The following is a 17,121-nucleotide window of genomic DNA, read 5'->3' on the forward strand; positions in this document are numbered from 1 at the left end:
TATAGAGAGAGTGTGCATGTATGAGCCTTGGGAGGAGCAGAGGGAGAAGGACAAGAAGACTCCTCACTAAGGAGGGAGCCCGATAAGGGGTTCAATCCCAGGACCCTAAGATCATGATCTGAGCTGAAACCAAGTGTCTGACGCTTAACCAACTGAGCCACCCAGGTGCCTCACCCCATATTATTTTTAAAATGAAATGTATATAACCTGTAGCTCAAAGAGACTTCAAGGCACAAAGGTGCTCTAGGGATTCTCCATATCCCGGGTTCCATGTGAGTATCCAGCACTGTTCTTACTGTTGCCCCAAACTCCATCTTCTGATTTTTCGAACCCAAAAGACTGCATGCTTTCTATAGGAATTTTAGCTGCACAAAATGACTGTTGGTTATCTTCAGGTTAAAAACCAACTCAACAAACAAATTAAAAAAAAAAAAGGGAAAGGAAAAGGAAAGGTACAATACCACATGCTAGTTTTTATTCACAGGGGGATTATTCTGTGGGGTTTAGCCCTGCTAGAGGGAGTGCCCATCCATGCTCAGTTTTAACGGTTATCAATTTCTTCTCTATGCCCCATTACCACTGCTTCTCCCTTCCTGCCTGCCTCTCTGTCTCTGTCACACACACACACACACACACACACACGTATTTTTATTTTTATTTATTTTTTTTAAATTTTAATTAATTTTATTTTTTATAAACATATAATATATTTTTATCCCCAGGGGTACAGGTCTATGGATCACCAGGTTTACACACTTCACAGCACTCACCATAGCACATACCCTCCCCAGTGTCCATAATCCCACCCCCCTCCCAACCCCCCTCCCCCCATCAACCCTGTTTGTTTTGTGAGATTAAGAGTCACTTATGGTTTGTCTCCCTACAAATTCCATTTTGTTTCATTTACTCTTCTCCTACCCCCTTAACCCCCCATGTTGCATCTCCTATCCCTCATATCAGGGAGATCATATGACAGTTGTCTTTCTCAGATTGACTTATTTCGCTAAGCATGATACCCTCTAGTTCCATCCACGTCGTCGCAAATGGCAAGATTTCATTTCTTTTGATGGCTGCATAGTATTCCATTGTGTATATATACCATATCTTCTTTATCCATTTGTCTGTTGATGGACATCTAGGTTCTTTCCATAGTTTGGCTATTGTAGACAATGCTGCTATAAACATTCGGGTGCACGTGCCCCTTCGGATCACTACGTTTGTATCTTTAGGGTAAATACCCAGCAGTGCAATTGCTGGGTCATAGGGTAGTTCTATTTTCAACATTTTGAGGAACCTCCATGCTGTTTTACAGAGTGGTTGCACCAGCTTGAATTCCCACCAACAGTGTAGGAGGGTTCCCCTTTTTCCGCATCCTCGCCAGCATCTGTCATTTCCTGACTTGTTAATTTTAGCCATTCTGACTGGTGTGAGGTGATATCTCATGGTGGTTTTGATTTGTATTTCCCTGATGCCGAGTGATGTGGAGCACTTTTTCATGTGTCTGTTGGCCATCTGGATGTCTTCTTTGCAGAAATGTCTGTTCATGTCTTCTGCCCATTTCTTGATTGGATTATTTGTTCTTTGGGTGTTGAGTTTGCTAAGTTCTTTATAGATTTTGGACACTAGCCCTTTATCTGATATGTCATTTGCAAATATCTTCTCCCATTCTGTCAGGTGTCTTTTGGTTTTGTTAACTGTTTCCTTTGCTGTGCAAAAGCTTTTGATCTTGATAAAATCCCAATAGTTCATTTTTACCCTTGCTTCCCTTGCTTTTGGCGATGTTCCTAAGAAGATGTTGCTGCGGCTGAGGTCGAAGAGGTTGCTGCCTGTGTTCTCCTCAAGGATTTTGATGGATTCCTTTCTCACATTGAGGTCCTTCATCCATTTTGAGTCTATTTTCATGTGTGGTGTAAGGAAATGATCCAATTTCATTTTTCTGCATGTGGCTGTCCAATTTTCCCAACACCATTTATTGAAGAGGCTGTCTTTGTTCCATTGGACATTCTTTCCTGCTTTGTCGAAGATGAGTTGACCATAGAGTTGAGGGTCTATTTCTGGGCTCTCTATTCTGTTCCATTGATCTATGTGTCTGTTTTTGTGCCAGTACCATGCTGTCTTGATGATGACAGCTTTGTAATAGAGCTTGAAGTCCGGAATTGTGATGCCACCAACTTTGGCTTTCTTTTTCAATATTCCTTTGTCTATTCGAGGTCTTTTCTGGTTCCATATAAATTTTAGGATTATTTGTTCCATTTCTTTGAAAAAAATGGATGGTACTTTGATAGGAATTGCATTAAATGTGTAGATTGCTTTAGGTAGCATAGACATTTTCACAATATTTATTCTTCCAATCCAGGAGCATGGAACATTTTTCCATTTCTTTGTGTCTTCCTCAATTCTTTCATGAGTGCTTTATAGTTTTCTGTGTATAGATTCTTAGTCTCTTTGGTTAGGTTTATTCCTAGGTATCTTATAGTTCTGGGTGCAATTGTAAATGGGATTGACTCCTTAATTTCTCTTTCTTCTGTCTTGTTGGTGGTGTAGAGAAATGCAACTGATTTCTGTCCATGGATTTTATATCCTGACACTTTACTGAATTCCTGTACAAGTTCTAGCAGTTTTGGAGTGGAGTCTTTTGGGTTTTCCACATATAGTATCATATCATCTGCGAAGAGTGATAGTTTGACTTCTTCTTTGCCGATTTGGATGCCTTTAATTTCCTTTTGTTGTCTGATGGCTGAGGCTAGTACTTCTAGTACTATGTTGAATAGCAGTGGTGATAATGGACATCCCTGCCGTGTTCCTGACCTTAGCGGAAAAGCTTTCAGTTTTTCTCCATTGAGAATGATATTTGCGGTGGGTTTTTCATAGATGGCTTTGATAATACTGAGGTATGTGCCCTCTATCCCTACACTTTGAAGAGTTTTGATCAGGAAGGGATGCTGTACTTTGTCAAATGCTTTTTCAGCATCTATGGAGAGTATCATATGGTTCTTGTTCTTTCTTTTATTAATGTGTTGTATCACATTGATTGATTTGCGGATGTTGAACCAGCCTTGCAGCCCTGGAATAAAACCCACTTGGTCGTGGTGAATAATCCTTTTAATGTACTGTTGAATCCTATTGGCTAGTATTTTGGCGAGTATTTTTGCATCTGTGCTCATCAAGGATATTGGTCTGTAGTTCTCTTTTTTGATGGTATCCTTGTCTGGTTTTCGGATCAAGGTGATGCTGGCCTCATAAAATGAGTTTGGAAGTTTTCCTTCCATTTCTATTTTTTGGAACAGTTTCAGGAGAATAGGAATTAGTTCTTCTTTAAATGTTTGGTAGAATTCCCCCGGGAAGCCATCTGGCCCAGGGCTTTTGTTTGTTTGGAGTTTTTTGATGACTGTTTCAATCTCCTTACTGCTTATGGGTCTGTTGAGGCTTTCTATTTCTTCCTGGTTCAGTTGTGGTAGTTTATATGTCTCTAGGAATGCATCCATTTCTTCCAGATTGTCAAATTTATTGGCGTAGAGTTGCTCATAGTATGTTCTTATAATTGTCTGTATTTCTTTGGTGTTCATTGTGATCTCTCCTCTTTCATTCATGATATTATTTACTTGGGTCCTCTCTCTTTTCTTTTTGATAAGTCTGGCCAGGGGTTGATCAATCTTATTAATTCTTTCAAAGAACCAGCTCCTAGTTTCATTGATTTGTTCTATTGTTTTTTTGGTTTCTATTTCATTGATTTCTGCTCTGATCTTATGATTTCTCTTCTCCTGCTGGGTTTAGGGTTTCTTTCTTGTTCTTTCTCCAGCTCCTTTAGGTGTAGGGTTAGGTTGTGTACATGAGACCTTTCTTGTTTCTTGAGAAAGGCTTGTACTGCTATATATTTTCCTCTCAGGACTGCCTTTGTTGTGTCCCACAGATTTTGAACCGTTGTGTTTTCATTATCATTTGTTTCCATGAATTTTTTCAATTCTTCTTTAATTTCCTGGTTGACCCATTCATTCTTTAGAAGGATGCTGTTTAGTCTCCATGTATTTGGGTTCTTTCCAAATTTCCTCTTGTGATTGAGCTCTAGCTTCAGAGCATTGTGGTCTGAAAATACGCAGGGAATGATTCCAATCTTTTGATAACGGTTGAGACCTGATTTAGGACCAAGAATGTGATCTATTCTGGAGAATGTTCCATGTGCACTAGAGAAGAATGTGTATTCTGTTGCTTTGGGATGAAAAGTTCTGAATATATCTGTGATGTCCATCTGGTCCAGTGTGTCATTTAAGGCCTTGATTTCCTTGTTGATCTTTTGCTTGGATGATCTGTCCATTTCAGTGAGGGGAGTGTTAAAGTCCCCTACTATTATTGTATTATTGTCGATGTGTTTCTTTGATTTTGTTATTAATTGGTTTATATAGTTGGCTGCTCCCACGTTAGGGGCATAGATATTTAAAATTGTTAGATCTTCTTGTTGGATAGTTCCTTTGAGTATGATATAGTGTCCTTCCTCATCTCTTATTGTAGTCTTTGGCTTAAAATCTCATTGATCTGATATAAGGATTGCCACTCCTGCTTTCTTCTGATGTCCATTAGCATGGTAAATTCTTTTCCACCCCCTCACTTTAAATCTGGAGGTGTCTTCAGGTTTAAGATGAGTTTCTTGTAGGCAACATATAGATGGGTTTTGTTTTTTAATCCATTCTGATACCCTGTGTCTTTTGATTGGGGCATTTAGCCCATTAACATTCAGGGTAAGTATTGAGAGATATGAATTTAGTGCCATTGTATTGCCTGTAAGGTGACTGTTATTGTATATTGTCTCTGTTTCTTTCTGATCTACTTCTTTTAGGGTCTCTCTTTGCTTAGAGGACCCTTTTCAATATTTCCTGTAGAGCTGGTTTGGTATTTGCAAATTCTTTCAGTTTTTGTTTGTCCTGGAAGCTTTTAATCTCTCCTTCTATTTTCAATGATAGCCTAGCTGGATATAGTATTCTTGGCTGCGTGTTTTTCTCGTTTAGTGCTCTGAATATATCATGCCAGCTCTTTCTGGCCTGCCAGGTCTCTGTGGATAAGTCTGCTGCCAATCTAATATTTTTACCATTGTACGTTACAGACTTCTTTTCCCTGGCTGCTTTCAGGATCTTCTCTTTGTCACTAAGACTTGTCAATTTTACTATTAGGTGATGGGGTGTGGACCTATTCTTATTGAATTTGAGGGGGGTTCTCTGAACCTCCTGGATTTTGATGCTTGTTCCCTTTGCCATATTGGGGAAATTCTCTCCAATAATTCTCTCCAACATATCTTCTGCTCCCCTCTCTGTTTCCTCTTCTTCTGGGATCCCAATTATTCTAATGTTGTTTCGTCTTATGGTGTCACTTATCTCTCGAATTCTCCCCTCGTGATCCAGTAGCTGTTTGTCCCTCTTTTGCTCAGCTTCTTTATTCTCTGTCATTTGGTCCTCTATATCGCTAATTCTTTCTTCTGCCTCATTTATCCTAGCCGTCAGAGTCTCCATTTTTGTTTGCACCTCATTAATAGCTTTTTTGATTTCAACTTGGTTAGATTTTAGTTCTTTTATTTCTCCAGAAAGGGCTTTTATGTCTCCCGAGAGGGTTTCTCTAATATCTTCCATGCCTTTTTCGAGCCCAGCTAGAACCTTGAGAATCGTCATTCTGAACTCTGGATCTGACATATTACCAATGTCTGTATTGATTAGGTCCCTAGCCTTTGGTACTGCCTCTTGTTCTTTTTTTTGTGGTGAATTTTTCTGCCTTGTCATTTTGTCCAGATAAGAGTATATGAAGGAGCAAGTAAAATACTAAAAGGGTGGCCACAACCCCAGGAAAATATGCTTTAGCCAAATCAGAAGAGATCCCAAATCATGGGGGGGAGAAATGGGATAAAAAGAGGTTCAGAAAGAAAGAAAAAAAAATTAAAAAAAGAAAACCAATAAAGTAAAAGTATAAAAAGGAAAAATATATATATATATTAGATAAACTAGTTTAAAAATGTTAAAAAAAGAAAAGGGTAAAAGTTAAAAAAATTTAGCAGAAGAAGAAAAAAAATTGAAAAAGAAAAGAAAAAAAATTAATTTAATTGCAAGGCTAAAGAATCATGGGGAGAAAGCCATGAGTTCCGTGCTTTGCTTTCTCCTCCTCTGGAATTCCGCCACTCTCCTTGGTATTGAAACTACACTCCTTGGTAGGTGAACTTGGTCCTGGCTGGGTTTCTTGCTGATCTTCTGGGGGAGGGCCCTGTTGTAGTGATTCTCAAGCGTCTTTGCCCCAGGCGGAGTTGCACCGCCCTTACCTGGGGCCGGGCTGAGTAATCCGCTCGGGTTTGCTTTCGGTAGAGTTCCGGAGGGCAGGAATGAAGATGGCGGCCTCCCGGTCTCCGGCCCGGAGGAGCCGAGAGCCCAGGGCCCCACTCCTCAGTGCGTCCCCAGACAGCAGCGCCCAATGACTCCCGCCACCCTGGCCTCCGGCCGCGCTCCGAGCTGACCGAGCCTGCGACCGGTTCAAGGTAACCCCGAGCTGAGAGTCACTCCTTGGCTCTGTCTCTGTAGCCAGCTTCCCTGTTCTAATACCTGTGAGCTCTGCAACACTCAGACACCCCCGATCCTTCTGTCACCCTGCGGGACCTGAGGCACGCTGACCCTGCGTGGGCTTCACCCCGGTTAAGCCTCTGGAGCGATGTTCCCTCAGCGGAACAGACTTTTAAAAGTCCCGATTTTGTGCTCCGTTGCTCTGCCGCTTGCCGGGAGCCGGCCCCTCCCCCCGCAGTCTATCTTCCCGTCGCTTTGGATTCACTTCTCCTCCAGTCCTACCTTTCAGATAGTGGTTGATTTTCTGTTTCTAGAGTTGCTGTTCTTCTTCTCTTCGATCTCCCGTTGGATTTGTAGGTGTTTGTAATCTTAGATAAGCTATCTAGCTGATCTCCCGCTACCTGAAGTAGTCTCAGCCTGCTACTTCTCCGCCATCTTGACTCCTCCCCCCCACACTTGTATTTTTAAAACAGTAGGCAGGCATGGGTGGTCTTTATACAGCTTTTCCTGTCATGTGCATATTTCTCTGATATGTGTGAGTGTAAACCAGATCCAGTGTCTTCATACAGGATTAGCTGGCCTTTGACACATGTAAAAATGACAAGCTGACCCTTTATTGAATAATTCAGAACAGCCTCTACCCTGGAGTTCATGGGGATTCCCCCAGAAACCACCATTTCCGCTCTGCTCCCTAGTATCCCTTTAGCTTCACAAGAAACAATGCTGCAAAGAGCAGACAGATTGAGATCTATGATATTCTGATTTCTAAAAAGAATTATTTGATTTCTCTTGCTTTCTCTGCAAAAACAAAACAAGACAAAAACAAACAAACAAAAAAACCCCTGATTATCATTCTGTCTTTACAGAGGGGCTGTGGGGTGTGTCTTGGGTCAGTTGAGTGTGTTTATAAAAGCTCCCAGCCTTGAGAAGAACGACCTGTTCCTGGGCCTGAAGATATTGAAACATTAATTACATAATTTATAGTAGTGCTTTCTTCTACAATGTCTGAAGAAGTGACTTACGCGACACTCACATTTCAGGATTCTGTTGGAGAGAGAAATACCCGCGATAGAAATAACCTAAGGAAAAGAGGTAGGAGGTCAGGGACAGCATGATGTGACCTTGGGAAATGCACGGGTTATAAATGCTTTGGTTCTGATGCGAAAGAGAGGTGTGTTGTGGAATCTCCAAAATGGAGACAGAGTTGTGAAATACACGAGTAGAATGAGTGTTCCCAGTTTTGGCCAGAAAACATGTGACTTCTAAGATCTCTTTAAATTGTGTGATATCACTATGTATTTGTGTTATAGTGAAACATTTGACATGAGAGAAATTGAACTTGGGGACTAAAAGAATTCTTTTTACAAATGAAGTCCTTGTAAACATATATTTTTATCCCCAGGGGTACAGGTCTGCGAATCGCCAGGTTTACACACTTCACAGCACTCACCATAGCACATGTAGCCTTAGATAAATCACCTAATTTCTTTGTCCCTCGTTTTTCTTTTCTATAAAATTGAGTGGTTGAAGAGAATCTTCAAAGTCTCAAAACACCCTTGTTTGTTCTTTACATGTAATTACATGAGCCTCGTATGTCAAATATGTAGTACATTACTGTGAAAAAGCTTGTATTTTTCCAAAGAAATGTTTTTAATAGTGGCCATGACACTGACCTACGATATTCCATCCAACTAGCCTGATGGACTCTTTTAGAGATTTGGTATCAATTTTATTTAATCACCATGAAAATACCATGTTCTTTTTCATTTCTTTATTTTTCTGTAAAGAAACTTGCATCAGGAAACTTGTGGCACAGACTATTATGCAAAAGTTGTGGGTATTATGTTAATGCTATATAATGTTGATGATAGTACATGGGGGGTAACTATGTATGCAGTCTTTTCTCTTAACTCTCCATAAAGTATTTAGGCATGGATAAATATTTGGAAAAGATGCTTTACCGTACATATTGGGTAAAAAATAAAGGACTATATAATAATAAAAAAAAAAAAGAATGAGCACACAGTCACTCCACTCAAAAAACAAACAAACAAACAAACAAACAAATGAAGTCCTTATATTTACACTTTGTGAGAGATGCCCGGCAAATATGTTTTTAGTAGCCAGATTGGAGGTCACTAAAATAGAGAAAGTCGAGGAAATTTTTCTTTTCAAAGGTATAAATAACTGAAGAGAGAAATGGGAGGACAAGAGAGTCAGAAATAAGACAAGAGAAAGTTTCCATTTTGTAAGTAGTTTAAAATTTTGGGGGGAGTGGAAATTCCTAGCATAATTAATAGTGTTGGATCAATAATAACAATATCCATATAGTACTGTATATGCATTATATCATATTTTTATCAAAGTATTTGTGAAGTAAATGGAATAATATTGGTAAAACTGAGTCTGAAGAAAAGTAAATGATTTAACCATGTTCCAACAACTGGTAAAACCCAAACTCAATGCTAGTTTTTGGCTCATTCCCTTATCTCTTGTTGGAAGAAATATTAATCTCTGTGGTCAGGAATTCAGGTTAGTATATCAGACTGTATCCCTTATTTTCAAGAATCTGTTGACAGTTCATATTGTTGCCCTAAATCGTCTAAAATATGGGAACTACTTTCTTCTTCTCTTGAATTTATTTTTACTTTGTGTGTGTGTGTGTGTGTGTGTGTGTGTGTGTGTGTGTATGCATGCACGTGTGTGTGTGTGTGTGTGTAATTTGGGGTGATAAAGAGAATGGGAATAGGCTTGTCTTGGGTCTAATAACAGTGGTTATACATTTTTATTTGTTTGTTTAAATTATAGCTGTAATCCTTGAGAGAAAAGGAGTCGTGGATGTGATGTGTATGATAGCACACCTGGAAATTTGCAATCCATCTGTCTGAGATACTGGGCTAGCTGCTGTTAGATTCTGAATTAAGAAATATTGCAGGTTATTGAAACACTGAAAAAATAAAATAAAATTTTAAAAAAGAACATAAAAAAAAAGAAACATTGTAGGTTAGAGTGCACATTTGTTTTGTCTTTCATTCCATACTCATTCGTTATCTATGAGGCGATAAACAGCCTGGATAATAGATAAGAATAAAATGCACTATAACATTTGCTTCGTGGTGGTTTGTCATCTCAAAAACTTGATGTCTCTCCAATTGTCAGGATCATCCAGAGAAGCAGTTTCCACAAAGTCTCATACGTACATTTAGTAAACTTAAAGAAGAAGGGTGTGTGATGATGTAAAACAAAAACCTGGAAATTAGGAGACACTTTTTTTTTTTAAAAGATTTTATTTATTTATTTGACAGACAGATCACAAGTAGGCAGAGAGGCAGTCAGAGAGAGAGAGGGAAGCAGGCTCTCTGCTGAGCAGAGAGAGTCCGATGCAGGGCTCGATCCCAGGACCCCAGGATCATGACCTGAGCCGAAGGCAGAGGCTTAACCCACTGAGCCACCCAGGCATCCCTAGGAGACACTCTTAAAGGAAAGGAGAATGGTGGGGAAGAGAAGTGGAAGAGAACTGATGGTGGGGCCCTCACTGAACATCATTTTAGGTATTTTCTAGGTGGAGCATTAAAGGAATAAGAGAGAAATAAAAAATTCATTTGTAACCATAATTCCTCTGTTGGCTTTTTTCAGGGTACCCAGCTCCTTCCCCCACCTGGCGTCAGGCTGCCCTCAGTCTGCTAACTCTTTGTCTGATGCTGCTGATTGGGCTGGTAACCTTGGGAATTATGTGTAAGTATATTTCATCAAACCCAAGAAAAGTGATTAGGAAATACATTTATAAACTATGTAAATTCCGGTTTGATTATATTACGTAATCATAGCTCCTTCATTCTCCAAGTCTCTAACATAAACAAGCAAAGGACAGACTTAATTATTATGAGGATTTTGCCCTGAATCCATTTTTTTTCTCTTGATAAACTAGACTGGATTATGAAGACAACTTTTACATTTCTCATTATTGGTTAGAATAAGGAGTTTCTTTTCCCCATAGGCACACATCCACTTATTATCCCAGTGGTAAGAAATGGGAGCCAAGGGAGTTGGACTAAGGAAGAACATGCCGTTTCATTCACCCTGAAGACTTAGTACAAGACTGACTTAACCCACTCACTCAAGACCATTCTAGTGTAGAAATAGCTTGCCTGCCGTAATGGAAAAAGAGATACAAACAAGGAGGAATAGTTGCTTGAGATACATTACCCCCTAAGCAGAAAGTTGAACCACCTCCATGTAACAATGGAAGCTTCATTCCCAAGCACAATAGCTAAAAAAGAATATTATTTTGGTTCTGACCTATCATTGAGCCATCAGGGTTGAACAGGGTAGGGAGTTCTGAACTAACAATAAATGGAAGAATGTCTCGAGAATCCATACTCTGTAGGATATTGTTAACCATATGATGGACAGAGTAGTGAGTGGCACAGTATTCCCTTTTGGGGGGACTTGCCGTCAAGAAAGTTTATTCTGTGAATGACACTAGTATCTTCCTTGTTACTTTCATTTATTTTTATATATGTAGGACTTCATAGATACTTAAAATTTAGACATACCAATTTGGACACATAAATAGGGCCTAATGATGTAGCTTGCTCTTTTGGAAAGAAATATAGGGTTCTAGCAGCAGTTACTAATATTCAATAGCTGATCATTATGAGGATTAGTAGTTGATCTTCTATAATGATGCATATTTTAAAAATGAAGATGAAGGGTACCTGGGTGGCTCAGCTGGTTAAGCCTCTGCCTTTGACTCAAGTCAGGATCCTAGGTTCCCGAGATTGAGCCCCACATCATCGGACTTCCTGCTCAGTGGGGAGTCTGCTTCTCTCTCTGCCCTTCCCCCCACTCATGCTTTCTCTCTCTCTCTCTCTCAAAATAAATAAATACAATTTTTAAAAAAATTAAGATGAAATGATACATATTCATTGGTTCACCATAGAAGTAAAGCTTTTTTTTTTTTTCCTGAAGTGTAGTGTTTTTAGTGTAATGATTCTTAATTTATTGTGACCATGAATCACCTGAACTATTAATTAAAAAGGTAGATTTTGGGATGCCTGGGTGGCTCAGTCATTTAAGCTTCTGACTCTTGGTTTTGGCTCAGGTCATGATCTCAGGGTCATGAGGTCAAGCCTCATATCCAACTCCATATTCAGTGTGGAGTCTGCTTGAGATACTCTCCATCCCTCTCCCTCTGCCCCTATCCTGCTTAAGCTCTCTCTCTCTCTCCAATAAATGAATAAAAACTTTTTTTTTTAAAAAGGCAGATTTTATGGGTCCAGAGCCAGAAATGGTCTAGTATGGAATTAAAATCTGCATTTAAAATAAAACCAAATATGTGGGCGATTCTGATAAAAGTGATCTGTATACTATACCTTAAGGTAACCATTGTCTTAAAGGATTCTGTTCCTGTTAAAACAACAATTACATGAACCAACTCCAAAGAGGAAAAAGAAAAGTATTCCACTAAATGACTGGAAAAATGCTTGGCACTGCCTTAGATTAAATGTCAAAGATATAAAATTATTAATTTATTATTTTAATACAAGTATAATCATATTTAAAATCTCAATAAAATTGTGAGGATGAGATCCAAACAATTTGGAATAGAAAGGCACCTGGTGTGTTTCTTTCGTGATACCTCTATTATTGGGAGCTACTGAAAAATATTAAGTAACGTGAGATAGTTCTGCGTTAAGAATTATCGATGGCAATGATGAGAATGGGAGGATATAAGAACTTAGCTCCTTTTATGTCTTGGAGTTTTGCAGACATCTAATGAAATTAACTCAGATTCAGAGAAATTAAGTCAACTTCAAAAAATCATCCACCAACAGCAGGATAACTTATCCGAGCAGCTGAACAGCTACAGGAACATTCCCACCCAGGAGGAGTTTCTCAAATCACAGATCTCCAGTCTTTTGAAGAGACAGGGACAAATGGCCACCAGACTCTGCCAGGAGCTAATCATTCACAATTCAGGTAATTGGGACCTACTGGACAGTCGGGTCCAATCTGTTGGCATTGATCACATGCACCACCTCACAGCATGAGAAAGGTATGTTCTCCGATGACCTCTATTGATATAACACTAAATTTATAGAAGACAAGGGAAGATATCAATATATTTAATGTTTTTGAAAAACCAGAGGTGAATTTGGGAAATGCCTTGGAATGATACCAACCTGGATACTTCAGCTTCTTAAAATTTGAACTATTTTTAAGTGATTTTGATGTTTTAAGAAGTTAAAAGTAGAGCTTGTAATTCTAAGGCCAGGAAACTGAGCCCTGAAGTGAGAATTTCAATCCCTGTTGCTCCAACCCATAATTGGGAGTGACTTCATTTCCACAAGCTCCTAAAGTGGATGATTCCAGAACGCTGGGTCTCAGATGCTGTCGTCAAGTTCAATTATTTAGTTTCTAAAACCTTCCCCGGTCTCCCCAGTGTTAATTATTTGTACTAATGGGTGTAATTTCTTTTTCAGACCACAAGTGTAATCCTTGTCCTAAGATGTGGCAATGGTACCAAAAGAGCTGCTATTATTTTGCAACAAATGAGGAGAGAACCTGGACTAACAGTAGGAAAAACTGCATGGATAGGAACTCCACCTTGGTGAAGATAGATAGCTTGGAGGAAAAGGTCTGGTTGACTGTCCTTCCCTGGTTAGAGAAATTAACATCTTACTTCTGCACTCTGGAATGTGGTTCACACATGACATTGTCCCTATTCTTCTTCTTAGGATTTTCTGAAGTCACAGCCATTACCCATGTTCTCTTTCTTCTGGTTGGGCTTGTCATGGGACCCATCGGGAAGGAGCTGGGTATGGGAGGATGGCTCTGGTCCCTCTCCATCCTTGTAAGTCTCTAACTGTTGGGGAGCAGGGGGAGAAAAAGTAAGCTACTGAAAAAGATACTGAAAAACGGAATGCTAAGAAAATCAATGCTAATTGTAAGAATTATAAATCTAGATACAAAAAAAGAGTACAACACACACGGAAGAGAAAGCTTCAGTAAGAAATAATGAAAGCCAGAGTATCTAATTTTGTGTATATGACAAACTCATGGCAAGACACTGAAGTTTATCTATTAGTTTAAATTTATTTTTTGATTTAACAAATAATATTTACACTTACGTTGTTCAAAGGGGTATGTAAATATTAGCTCTGTGATAAAAGCACTGTTATATTCCTATTTTATGGATGAAACAATTATCATAGAGAGATTAAATAACTTGCCCAAGGTCACTACCTCCTGAGTGCCAAAGTCAGGACTGAGTGCTTCTGTGACCATGAGCTTGGCCTCTCAGCTCCCCTGGCTTCAACACTTAAAATCCCGAGGGTGGCATTTATCATAAGAACATACATTAACTCATTTATTTAAATTCAATAATTGCCAGCCATTTTCTAGTAACAATTAAGTCTGAATTGATAGATTAGTTTGGTTTTGTGATAGAGATTGATCAATTAGATTTCATGGCAAATGTTTTACATGTCTTAAAATGAGCTAAGTCTGCCACTTCAAGGATTTGGAGAAATATTTAAAATACGTACAGGATATATGATACTTTGAAAATTACAATTTTTACAACTATTTAAAGTTATAAAAAATAGGTATTATATTAAAAATACAGAAAGGAACACATAGTCTTATAAAATTCTCTTAGCAGCTACAGAACAAATATTTTGAGGAACACAGCCGTGTTCCCAACTATATTATCCCAACTATATTAAAATGATATATGATATTTATACTTTTAATGTAATATATGACATTTGTGTATTATGTGAAATATAAGAGCACTGGTACCTTTCTGGATGTGATAGGTTTTTTCCTCCACCTCCCTTCACATTAAATTATTCACCTATTCACTTACTCCTTACTTAGTCCTTCACTTACTCCTTAATGCATATTGTCAGTTTCCTTAAGCTGAATTATAATCACTCATTTCCATCAAGGTTACTGGGTTTCAGCTATGACTGCCAGTTTAGACAATGATATGTCTATACTTTTCTCCCTGGATATACTTTATCTTCACCCATTTCCCACAATGATATCATGGTTTTTTCTACTCATGCCAATTTCTCACTCTCTAATGTCCACTACTGGTCATATTAAGTCACTGATTCTGGTTTCACTCAAATAATCATGGTGACAAGCACGTGCAAAGTAATAAACACCCAAACAAAAACGACAGTTACTTCTTTTTAACAGAGCGATACTCAGCACGAGATGATTACCAACTAACCCGGGGTATTGCTGCTAGACTGAGGCTTTACAGAACAGGACCAGCATACCCTGTAAATGCAGCTGTTTCCCCTTTAAGAAGATGGGTCCCCTCTCCCAAAGGAGTTGTCATCATCCCAGGATCCCTCCACTCATTCCTAGTGAAAATATGGAGGAGGGGGTCCCCTCCAAACCTGTGGTGAGGTTTGGAGTCTCTGGACAAGGATGCTCTGAGGCTGTGGCTGTCACACTCAGGTAGAACTGAGCTTCAGAATACCTTCCCTACTGAGTAAGGCTGCTCTCAGCAAGGGCATATGCCAAGGGGAGGGTTTAGTAAGCCCAACACCAAAGCAAGGATACTGCAGTGTAGCACAGATCATTTGAGTAAAAAGGCATATAGGAGATTTAGGTCTGATGAGCATAATTTTGTACATTAAAGAAAAAAGATATCTATTTATTTATTTATTTGAGAGCAAGAAAGCACACAGCAAGCATGGGAAGGGGCAGAGAGACAGGAGAGAGAGAATCTCAAGCAGACTCCCCACTGAGCTCGAGCCCAAGGCAGGGCTTGATCCCATCACTCTGAGATCTTGACCTGAGCTGAAATCAAGAGGTAGTGGCTTAACCAACGAAAGCCACCCAGGCGCCTCTGTAATGATATTATTGAAGAGTTATCAACAATTCCTTAGCAGAGGAACTAGGGACCAATATCAGAGTCTCATCTACATCATCGTTCATATTCTGTCTGAATTCCTTTTATTCTCTCTTCACCTTCCACATAAAATCATGTATACACAGAATTATATTCATAATGAAATGTTGTAACTTTTTACCCAGAATATGATTTCATTTGTGTGTTTTCTTAATAAAGTTACAAAGCAAAGAAATTCTGGTACTTCTGATATAATCTGTCCTGGGTACTTCTTACCATGGTAATGGAGAGGAGACGAATTCTCAACCCAGATTTAAGTATTCTTAAATAATTCTACCTGGGATTATGATTAACTTGAAATGAAATACTCAGATTTGCAAGCTTTAAGAACTTTGATAGGCTGTGGAACAGAAATCTCTCAAAGTTCAGATAACTGGTAACTGAGAACATTGAGTTGTGAGCGAATTTGAAATATGAAATTTGTAATTAATTTTAAGTGGATTAATTTTCAGATTCAGCACTAAAGAGTATGCCCAGATCAATGGATCCAAAGGATGTGCCTATTTTCAAAAAGGAAATATTTATATTTCCCGCTGCAGTGCTGAAATTTCCTGGATTTGTGAGAAGATGGCTACGTTAGTGAAGATTGAAGCCTTGGATTAATATGCTTCTTCCAAATTCGCCGAGATGTAAGGGACTTGGGGTTAAATTCATATGAAGAAAGAGAGAGCTACCCACTAGAGCCAAAAACATGAAAAAAATGACTGTGTATTTAAACTCTCAGGCAAATAAACTTCACGGAACATTCTCCACTTATCATCTGATGCCTTCTGCTCTGATGTTCTGGTTATTGCTGGGGACCCTAGGTTATAGCCCTTCTCTGGCCCTATTAGTCTATCTCAGCATCATTTCACTGAATTCCCACTCTCGAATAAAAGATTCTTTTCCTGCTTTGTTATTACATATGCACAAGTGCAAAGGGGGGATACGTAAATGTTTACAGGCAGAACTGACACAAGACACAGCTCTGGAATGACATTTGGGAGACCCTGCTGTGACAGTGGTCTGGGGGCTTCTGGGGTAGGGATCCTGGTGGCTAGAGCAGCAGCTCTAGCACAGCTCACTGTGCCAAGTGATTGGGGAATGTCCTAGTATCTTAGCAAACGGTTTGTTTGAACCCGTGTACCAGCTTTGTAATATAGGTGAAGTAACATATCATTTAATATTTGCATTCTCATTTATTTAGACTAAGTCATTTTGAGGTTATTGTTTGGTAATCTGGATATTATTAATGGGAGATTATAATCTTTCCATAAATGTTATTTCCTTTAGAGAAATTCTTAAAAAATTACTTGAAGAGAGTAGAGCCATTATATTTTACTTTCAAGAACTTTCCTTTAACGTAGTTGGTCAGTGTCCCTGAACTTTAGATGCCAAACCTTGTAAATTTAGAGCTTGAGAGTTTTTCTGGGACAAAATTGCTGGTTTAAGAATAACAGTGAAGGAGATAGTATTCAGTTGCTCCTCATGTAATTGCATAGCTACGTATAGGCTAAAGAAAACAGTAAACCAACCTGCAATACTGATTTCGTCTAAATCAGAGATCTAGAATTTACTGGGATCTGAGTTCTGAGCTAGGTGCATTTCAGAATATTTTGAGAGTTCTTTAAAAGAACATCACCATATGGACATCTAGCAGCCTAGATTACACTCTAAAGA

At 38.9% G+C, this 17,121-nt stretch overlaps 1 protein-coding gene across 1 annotated transcript; it reads left to right on the forward strand.

Annotated features, from left to right (window-relative positions):
- Window positions 1-7,431: 7,431 nt before the first annotated feature.
- Window positions 7,432-16,317, forward strand: CLEC12B (C-type lectin domain family 12 member B). Its single transcript, XM_047741919.1, has 6 exons — window positions 7,432-7,619; window positions 10,164-10,262; window positions 12,291-12,509; window positions 13,013-13,167; window positions 13,268-13,383; window positions 15,915-16,317. Exons 1-6 carry the CDS (start codon window positions 7,529-7,531, stop codon window positions 16,063-16,065), a joined length of 831 nt encoding a protein of 276 aa, XP_047597875.1. The 5' UTR covers window positions 7,432-7,528; the 3' UTR covers window positions 16,066-16,317.
- The last annotated feature ends 804 nt before the right edge of the window (window positions 16,318-17,121 follow it).

This window comes from Lutra lutra, chromosome 8, assembly GCF_902655055.1.
Source record: "Lutra lutra chromosome 8, mLutLut1.2, whole genome shotgun sequence".
Lineage (NCBI taxonomy): Eukaryota > Metazoa > Chordata > Mammalia > Carnivora > Mustelidae > Lutra > Lutra lutra.

Excerpts from the sequence above, each read along its gene's own strand:
- CLEC12B (XM_047741919.1), top strand. The coding sequence starts at position 7,529 with ATGTCTGAAGAAGTGACTTACGCGACACTCACATTTCAGGATTCTGTT. Across the intron at positions 7,620-10,163 it reads AAATAACCTAAGGAAAAGAG|GGTACCCAGCTCCTTCCCCC; the intron begins GTAGGAGGTCAG and ends GGCTTTTTTCAG. Across the intron at positions 10,263-12,290 it reads GGTAACCTTGGGAATTATGT|TTTTGCAGACATCTAATGAA; the intron begins GTAAGTATATTT and ends TATGTCTTGGAG.